The sequence below is a fragment of the Eleutherodactylus coqui genome, chromosome 8 (assembly GCF_035609145.1).
Source record: "Eleutherodactylus coqui strain aEleCoq1 chromosome 8, aEleCoq1.hap1, whole genome shotgun sequence".
Taxonomy (NCBI): domain Eukaryota; kingdom Metazoa; phylum Chordata; class Amphibia; order Anura; family Eleutherodactylidae; genus Eleutherodactylus; species Eleutherodactylus coqui.
Window position 1 is genome coordinate 78,998,764 of NC_089844.1, and position 10,051 is coordinate 79,008,814.

The window sequence follows — 10,051 nt, forward strand, 5'->3', positions numbered from 1 at the left end:
AATGGCATCCTCGTCATCAACCAACTTTGTAAACTTGTTGGGTTGTGCCAGTTCAGGACTAGCCTCCCTGGATCTCTTCCCTCTACCCCTTCTAACTGTCACCCAGCTAGCGGCCTGATTATCCTGCTCTCCCATAATACCATCCATCCCCACATCTACCCCAGTGAGTGCCTGCTCAGAGAGCAGCAAACTCCTTTCCATGGTGCCAATGGATCTCAGTGTTGCAAGACACACATTAGATCCAGGACTGGGGCTTTCAAATGTGCAGCACGTTCACATCCTGTACAGCAATAAGCACCCTGGAAAGAGTAAGGGTGGGGGGTCGGGGTTTGCACAGAGGGTGCCGTTTCATACTAAGCCTCAGGCATTATTAAGGCTTGGGGCAATCCTGCATACACTCCCATGCATGCATCCCAAAATAAGCAATGGGTATTGGCTATTTCATAAATATATAGTATTTCTTGAGTCATGCCAGTGCATGCAGCACAGTTTGTTGGAATATATAAAAGACTACAAAGAACTATTAATTGGACTAGCAGCCCCATGGGGCATTGCAGCAGTTTGCCCATTTCCATACAGATAAGTACACCAATTGTATCATAAGCATCAGTCAACTGATAGAGCAGATACCTGAACAGTACATGAATTTCAAAGCCGAGGCATGCAAAGCAGCAGCATGATGAATGATTACAGTTGTCCGCTATACCCCGGAGAGCAGCTTTGTGCTTCTGAAACTGGTTTTAGTCACTAAATGACAAAAAACCATCAATTAATATTTCCCATAAAAGAGAAGTGTAATTGCGTGTGAATGCCCCAGCATGATGATCACAAGTACATGGATGCAAATGCAGGGAAAGTGTCTGAGGCAATCATGGTTATTATGTGAGTAATAGGTTTTCAATACAGATTATTAGCTACTGTATTCATTACATAAGAGAGGAAAGTGCTGTAGACTGTACCATCTGTGCTCAAGCTGGAGTGAGCAGAACTGGAACGTCACGCCGTACTTGGATCATTTAGCAGATCGTATGAGCACATGTATATGGCAGAAGCCTAAAGCAGTTGGGTCCCTGTGCAAAAGCTGCACATGGACCTAATCATTAATGATGTCACATGTCATCACATATTATGATGTCACACTTTGTGTGCACAATCGACTGACTGATTCACAATTTTGCTATTTTGATTCTATATTTGCCATTTTTTGCTTTGTACGTCTTGTCAATGTTGAAATTGAATGCAATTTCCTATGTGATCTTCTGCTATTAGTGCCCAGATGCAATATATACAAGAAGTAATTGGACACCTGAGCAAGGAACGAAAGTAGTATTTATTTACATATGTTAATATTTAGTGGGGCCTCCTTTGGCTCCAATGACTTTTGATATTCTCCATTGCATACTTTCTACTAACGTCTAATACAATTCAGCTCGTATTTCCCTCTATTCATCCCGCAAATGCCTGGCAAGTTCTCTCAAAGAGGTTTCATCAGCCCATCTACAATGGTGCAAGGAGTGTCATCATTGGATAGTTGAGTAATGAAAGAACCTTCTATGGAATGACAAAGCACGCTACTCCATCTATAAATCAGATGGAGGTACCTGCGTGTGGAGGAGCCTGGAGAACGCCTTCTGCCTGAGTGTGTTGTGCCAACAGTTAAGTATAGTATAGCTTCCATTATGGTCTGGAGATGTTTTATGTGGCATGGTCTTGGTCTATTAGTTGTAGTGGCAAGAACCATGAACACGGAGGTATACCCTGACATTCTAGACAATAATGTGCTGCCAACAATGTGGTAATACTCTGGGAATAGTCAGCCATACTTTTAATAAGACAACGAGCCTTGTCACAGATCCTACACTTTTTTATTCTGATTTGAGGATATGGATGTTCCACGATTGGATTGGCCTGCACAGAGTCCCAATCTGAACCTACCGAACATCTTTGGAATGGACTGGAAAGTTGGGTCAGAAAAAATTAACAGCATCCATTTTCTTTGAGAGAATTCAACAGACGTTTGTAGGATGAATGGAGAGAAATACCAGCTGAAGTGTATGAGATGTTAGTAGAAAGTGTGCCGAGGAGAATATCTGATGTCATTAGAGCCCAAGAAGCCCCACTAAGTATTAACACATGTAAAAACTACAACTTTTGATTCTTGCTGAGGTGTCCAATTACTTTTGGTAAGATTGTATCTATAGAATTTAAACTGACTATCACATCTAGATGGGCCCTTATTTTGGTATTTTTTTTTTCATACTAATTTTACTAGGGGGTTTATTCTTTTCTATGTATTCTAGTAGTTGTCACTCAACTTTCCCGATTCCATAATACAACATTATCTTCATCTGGTTGAAGGTTTGCAGGTGCTCCGGCTGACCAGGAGTCAAACGGCTTAAATAGCAACAAGAAAAGAGAAAAGACGTCTCCTTAAAACACTTGTTTTATTCTTCTTTTACTTCTTCCAAAAAATTCACAAAATAACAAAGAAATACAATTGGTAGGAATCATGTAACACCATGTCTATACTCAGATGTGTTTAAAACGAGACATCTGTCTTGATTACAGCTAACAGACTGACATGGTACTTCCCCTTAAAATCAATTATGGACCATTCATTATACATTTACATCATATGTGCACATTTCCACAAGCTTGATTGCGACACCCAAAACCAACCAAAAAAATCTTCCTTTATCAATTACCCTTCTCTCTAATAGATGAACAGCAAATCATTTTAAAAATTTGAGCCCACTGGAAAGCGTTCCGGAAGCCTCCCTGCTGAGGACAAACTTTCTCCAATTTCCTCTTTTTTTACAGCTTCAATGCGGCAGAAGTTGAATGACTCCAAAGAACCTGCATGATGGTCCAAAAAATGTCTTGCAACTCCTGGGGCATTTTTGTTCTTTTTCTCTATTTTATTAATTTTTTATCTGAACTTTTAAAATCTTTAGTTATAATCCCATATCTACAAGCTCCACATCTAGCGCTACCGCATGTAAAAAGAGACCATTTTGGAATAACCAGCACTGAGCATTATTAACTGATGTGAAATGACTTGCAGATGACTTGTTTGCTAAGTTTCTATTCCTTTTTGGAACACATCGTTTGCCCTTTTCCACTATTTGTTGTACAATTTGATCCTGTTTTAGGATATGAGAAAAACAATAGTTTCACTGTTTGAAAATCCCTACTACAAACTGTTGAAAAAAACAGACTATTCTCCGCCTTAGTTTTGTACTACCTTATCTTCCCTATTTCATATCCCGACTTGCACATTAACTTTACAGAGCTAACACAGATGCCAACACACTAGAGACAGTTCATACAGAAGTAAAACTACATGTATGGGAATAACAGAAGGATATTCATACCCATTCAGACAAGACGGGAGGGGTTCCTTAAAGTGTACCTGAGTTTTCAACAAGTTTTCTAAAATATACCAGGTTCTCCTGGCCCTCTCATTTGCTGCCATTTGCACCTTGTTTCATGGCTGCATGTTCTCATTTTCAGGTACTCTTCCCCATTTTTCTGTTGTCTGCCATCCACTATCATGCAGGGAACATGTAGCAAGCCTAGCATTCTGCAGTAGTTCACTGTCTTGTACTTCCTTTCCCTCATTTTCCATGAAATATTGTCCTTGGTCTAACGCCCACCCCTCTGCTATCCCAGGATGATTTTTTGTAGAACTTGAGCTTTCAGAGACATTCTGGCCAAATGATTAGTAAACTCAATAAAATGTGTGCTTACAGGCTGTAACAACAGGAGATGCAGAGATTGTGGAGATTGCAGACACTGTGTCTGCAGATATGTTAGCATATGAGTGCAGGGTGCAGCCTGTGAAGATAGCCCCTCCACCACAGCTAAGAAAACATCTCTGTTTAAACAGAAGCTCAATACCTAACCACAGGCAGTGGATTACAGAGGAGCTGGAAGGGAGACCCCTAGTGGGATCCACTTCAAACTTGATTTACAGTGGTAAAATTTCTAATAAAAGTTTACTACCAGATTGATGAGACACACTGGCTATTAGATAAGCATACGTTGCCTGAAAAGTTAGTGCCTCTTCAAATACAGTGCTGTCAGAGATGGACTGAGGACCTTGGCAGCGTTCTAAGGCTGCCTTCCATGGCCATAACGGAATATCGCTAGCAATATTTTACCGTGGGGGAGGAGGGGGGAGCACTGACAGGTCTCCGCAATGAGCGTATCCAATTGATAGGCTCACTGTGGAGAATCATGGCAAATCGGGGCAGCTGCGATTTGAATCCCACAAGCCGAGAATCGCTTGCTCGTGGACTCAAGTAATGGGCCCAGAGATGTACCCCAACTTATAGCTCTGAACGGCGTTGACAACTTTCCACTCAAATATAGCTTTGAGGCTCATTCGATCAGTGGGATACCACTACGAAAAGTACATTGATGTCAAAAGTGCCAGCCATGGTGCCCCACCACAATCCATGCTTGCTTCTCCTTATAGCCTCTAGGTAAAATATGCTGGAGAACCTTCCAACAGAATACTTTAAAACACATCTTTAAAAACAATGTGTACCTCCAACTATTATAAAGTGGAAAACTCAGATCCGAAGCAGTCAGAGAACGATCTGGGTACTAAGCATTAAGTCATCGCCCCCCACCAATCAATTTGACCATAATGAAGTTGATTTGGGTTAATAAAGTGCATTTAAGGGTACTTATCACTTACCCTGCACTTAAATTTTAAGGAGTGCTCTGACCAAGTGGCTGTTGGCCCCCTTCGCCAAGGGCCTTGCTATAATACTCATCCCCCCCAGTTAACATTGTCCCTATAAACAGGCATACGACAGACTTATCACATACACAAATTAATATTACATATCCCAATGATGGCCTCCTGCTGGATATGAGTCGACCACAGACATTCCCATAACTGCTGCAAGACGTTGTTAGGAACTACAGTGACAACCTTCTCCTTCCCATCAGCGTTAGATTATGCAGCTAATTAATTATAGCAGATATGTGAGAAGACAATTAGCTGTCATTGGGATAATGGCACATTTGGAAGAGGGTTCTTTTTAACCCTTTTACTGCCAAGTTGCCAACCAAAAGTAAATGAAGATCAATCCTCAGACAGATCCCTTCTTTTCTTTTCAGATCATCAGCATCAAAGGAGACATGGAGTTGACCTCTGTTCCACTCAGTATTGCTGAGGACTCCCAAGCAAATCTCGCCTCCTACTGACAGTAATAGCACAATCTGTTGAAAGCAGAGATAGATTATCCTACCCCACAGTGCGATCCTTGTTATATGTTATAGTGAGGATCAGCCTGAAGAGATAAGACCAAAGAGCATTTCCCAAATTGAGCCTTTACTCCATTACCAGCTCTGTCACGTGTGCAGACATACAGCCCTACATTAGATTGCAAGCTCCTTGTGCCACCTATTCTTAATCTGCATTTGTATGATAGTTTGATACATTTTCCCTACATCTAAAATACTAAATTCAGTTTCATCTTCACTTGCTCTGCAGTCTAATGCATTCTATTGTTTCCTTTTATCAGCCATGTCAAGCTGTGATATTCTTCAATGGGATAACTGATAGTAAGAACTGAAATATTACTGCTCTCTCCCTGAAATATTACGGCTTTCACCCTGAAATACTACTGCTCTCATCATGATGATTAGTTGATGCCCTACAACCAGTTAGGAACTGCCAAGAACCATATACCTTCAGAGGCGTGAATGATAGTAGCAGCTCTATTTTCTAACTATACACTTTGTGCTTCCTTAACACACACTAAATTAAAATAGATTATATATCAATTATTACACAGTATATACCATCTGAGCCAGTGCAGTATACTGTTTATTAACCCTATGCACGCACTAGCATAGCTGCTCCAGAAGCTCTTGAGCAACCCAGTTCCAACTCGGCATGAGGTTCTGCAGTAGCTGACTTCTTTGCAACATAAGTTCAGCACAAAGTGGGTGCAACACCATTTGGAAGTAGTGTATAAGGACCAGAGACCGAACCTATATCCCATATACAGTATATATATATATATATATATATATATATATATATATATATATATATATATATATATATATATATATATATATATATATATGTAAAATCCCAATCCTCCCAGGTGTCAGGTAGAGTCTACAGAGTATCCCAATGCTTTACCTTTCAAAGAACAGGCGTATCATGAAGATGCAGAATGCCAGAGGGATGGCAAGGTACAAATCTTCAGCCTGGGGGAAAGTAGCTTCATCTGTGTTCTTCAGATCTGCCCAGGTTACATTGTGAGGCAACCAAAATCTCTCATTCCAAAACCAAACTAGGATACCTGCCATCTTGACTCCTTGCCCTTGCTCTAGTGATGCTTTCCTGTGGTCTACCTGATGCAGCAGCTGCTGGTAGGATGGTGCTGATGCTGGAGAACAATGATGCTGCTTGGTAGATTTGTAGGTGTCTGTGGGAAGTGCTGGGTGCTAATCAGCATTAGCTCTGCCTCTTTTCCTCCTTTCTCTCTTCCTTCTCATCATTAGGAAGGGGGAGGACTCTGCACACACATAATACACACACAGGAGCATCTGCAGCTGCAAGCCTCCGTCTCCTCTGTTGTAAGCATGCCCATGATTGGACAGTGTACCCAGCACTGTCGGCTGTACTGGGATGCCAGCCTTTATTGGGTGATGCCTCATGTATTCTTCCTCTGCACATACTAGTGAAGGCAGCACAATGTGCTCAGACCTGCAGCATCTTAGGACATCTCCAAGTCTCTGAGCTAATGACAAGGATCCGTAAGAAGAAGCAGCTAAATCTGTATGGGAGGTGAAGACTATAGAAGCCTACTCATGGCTGAAGCTGATGTGTTGTGACAAGTGAGATACAATGTTTCTCTTAAGTATAATATTTATACATTGTAGATTATACAGAGTTTAGTCAACAAGACTCATCCAGTGCTACATCTCAATAGCATACTTGAATAGGAAGATATGGATGCATGGGCCCCTGGGGCCCTGGAACACGGATTTCAGTTTTGTGTTTTGGCTCATGTAAGAGATAGAGAGTAAAGCCCAGTTTAAAAGTTGAAAAGTAGCATGTGAGAAGCAGAAATCCGCTTTCAGGATCTCCCTAAGGCCCTTTGCACATGGCAGAGCTGGATTCCGTCAGCAGCAGCATCCACACGTACTTGCTGTCTTCTTTTTTTATCTGTACTGGCATCCACACGTACTTGCTGTCTTCTTTTTTTATCTGTACTGGTCCAGACGGCTCGCCGTCGGGCATGCGCAGTACGGATTTTTTTAAAATTACACTACAAAAGGGCCGCAGATCGGACGGATTCCATTGACTTCAATGGAAGCCATCCTTGCGGAATCCGCAAGAAACTGGGGCATGCTGCGATTTTTCCTCTGCTTGTGAAAACCGCAATTGATTTCCATAAGTGTGCAGGAAGAATCGATTCTTCATAGAATACCGTGGGGGCTATTTGCTGCGGATCCGCGATGCAATATTGCTCCGATTTTCTTGCAGCTATATTCCATTGCCTGTGTAAAAGAGGCCTTAGAGACACTTTCTACCCATTCATGATTGGTGCCTCCCTGTATGGAAATTAGCCACATGACCTGAAAGTATATATATATATAGATAGATAGATATGTCAAGGCAAATGTACTCTGTGTATATGTGTGTGTATATCTCTCTCCGTATAATGTTTATACACATATGAATTTAACCATGTAAATCCTTAAAATGAATGCACTTTATGCACATGAAATGTATATTTTTTATGTAGGCTTAACTGATTAATAAGTACTAAACACTGCCAGTGTATACGTTTAGAAATGTAACTAATTAATGATCCTAGAAATAGGTAACATACAACTATGACCGAAGAAGAGTTAACTCTGGAGAGCTTATAGGCCAACCAAATCACGACCCGGAGAAAAGTTCTGCCTTCAGACCAACTTCACCGCACATACTGAGGTTTAAGGGCCAGTGATAACAAATGAATTGTAATAAGTAATGCATATTCATAAACAAGGTGTATCCTAGCAATGTATTTGTCTTAGGTCTGTTTCACATGGGAGGCACAATATCGCCATGAGAAAATCACAACGATGTTGCATCGGTGGTCCATGTGATATTGCTGGATTTTCCCGCGATTTTGTGGTGCTACAAAGTTGCACGACTTTGTAGCACCACGTACAGGAATTTTCTGGGGAGGGGGGCTTCAAATATAAGCCCTACCCCGAAAATAAGCTCTAGCTACAGAAAAAAAGAATACAGCACCTAGAAGCGCTGTCCGGCTTTGCTGCATCTTCTCCCTGTCCCTGTCTCCTTTTAGCATCTCCTCTGGCCAGGAATAGGAAAATCCCTGTCTCCAGGAAGCGCTGGCTCTGATTGGCGGAGCCGCGGCCCTCAACCAATCAGAGGCAGTGCTTCCTGGAGGCGGGGATTTTCCAATCCCCGGCCAGAAGAGATGCTGAAGACAAGTGCCGGGGACCGGGGAGAAGTTGCAGTGGAGACAGGCAGCACTTCTTAGGTAATGTATGTTTTTTGTTTCCTGCAGCTAGGACTTAGTTTAGGGCTTCGACAGTAGGATTTCCTATTGTCAAAGTTGCATTGCACCACACGAAAACCACATTTTTGTGCCATGCAATGCAACAGAGAGGAAGGCTCCATATGAAAACTTTGCAGGTCATGTGCATATCGCAATGTTGCAGGCTACGAAACATTGCAAATGTGAAGGAACCCATAGAAAAGCATGGGCTTCACATACATGCTATTTGTATCATTGTTGCATTGCGAGAAAATCACGCGACTTTGTCATCTTTGTGAAGGAGGCCTTAAACCTATAAGTATCACCGCCTGTTTCCAAAGTAAAGCAGAAATTGTCTTGAAAGTTCTGATTGAAAGTTAATTTTGTGAGCAACTCATAACGCAACCCTTTTTGAATTTGGAAAGCAAGAATATACCTGTAGCGTTAGTTTGCACTAACAATAGCATATCCTCAGGTTACTCCATCAATGGTAGATTTGCAAGGCTTTTCCACCCGGATCTCCACTGTCAGCTAATCACCAGGCTGGTGTGCTTTGTGCACTGAGCTGATTTCTGCAGGAAGCAGACAGCTGGGTTCCCACTGGAGTGGCTAGGCTTGGTATTACCGGAAAATTCCAATCAAAGTGAATGAGAACTTTACCTGCAATGCCAAGCCTGGCCACTACAGTGAGAGCGGAGCTGTCTTCTTCCTGCAGAAATCAGCTCAGTGCACAAGCATTTGGCCTGGTGAGCAGCTGATCAGCAGAGATCCTGGGCGGACACCTGCTGATTTACTATTGATGGCCTAACCTGAAGATAGGCTATCAATATTTCACAACTAGACAACCCCTTTAGACCTGTAATTACCAAAGCCTTGTACATCCTGTTGGAGTAAAGTTATCCAAGTTTACTGCTGTGTGTCTGGCTTTTCACTGTGCCACCCTCAAGAACCATGGGTCCTAATTTTACAAGTCGGAAGGATACAAGTCCAAGAAACAGTACCCCCACAATCTGCATAGCGTTTTTCAGAAATTCGTAAAGGATGTTATGGGCTAGCTGACTAAAACGTTTACAACAGGATTTGCCTGGATTGTCTATGCTAGTAGCAGAGGTTGTGCCTGGGGCTTAAGAGACCACATAGCCGAGACACATAGTTACTGGAGGTGCAACCAGCTTGGCACTTTATACGTGAGTATCAGGCCCCTAGGGGCCACAGAGCAAGCAGCTCCTATTAGAAGAGAAATGATGGCTGCAGCTGACCAGACAGTGGAATACCCAACTTAACAAAGACCCATCAAGGGCTCTACAAAGACATTCAGTGTGCTATTAGGGCATATAAATATCATAGAAGGTTAATGGATGGCATCCAATACTATATTTCCACTGCAGTGGTCAGTTAGCATTGCAACTTATACTAATTATTAACCCTTTCCAATCTACTGTCTAAAGACATTCTAATTGAAGGCTGTACAGCTCCAATGTCGGAAGACGTCCGGCAGGGCATTCTTACTGTATATTACT

At 42.1% G+C, this 10,051-nt stretch overlaps 1 protein-coding gene across 2 annotated transcripts in view; it reads right to left on the reverse strand.

The window, feature by feature from the left end:
* The window catches only part of CERS6 (ceramide synthase 6), a 235,849-nt gene extending 229,510 nt beyond the window's left edge, over positions 1-6,339 (reverse strand). For both annotated transcript variants that reach the window (XM_066577411.1, XM_066577410.1), the window contains exon 1: positions 6,170-6,339. In XM_066577411.1, coding sequence (XP_066433508.1) covers positions 6,170-6,339 — 170 coding nt within the window. The remainder of the gene's footprint in view (positions 1-6,169) is intronic.
* Positions 6,340-10,051: the final 3,712 nt, after the last annotated feature.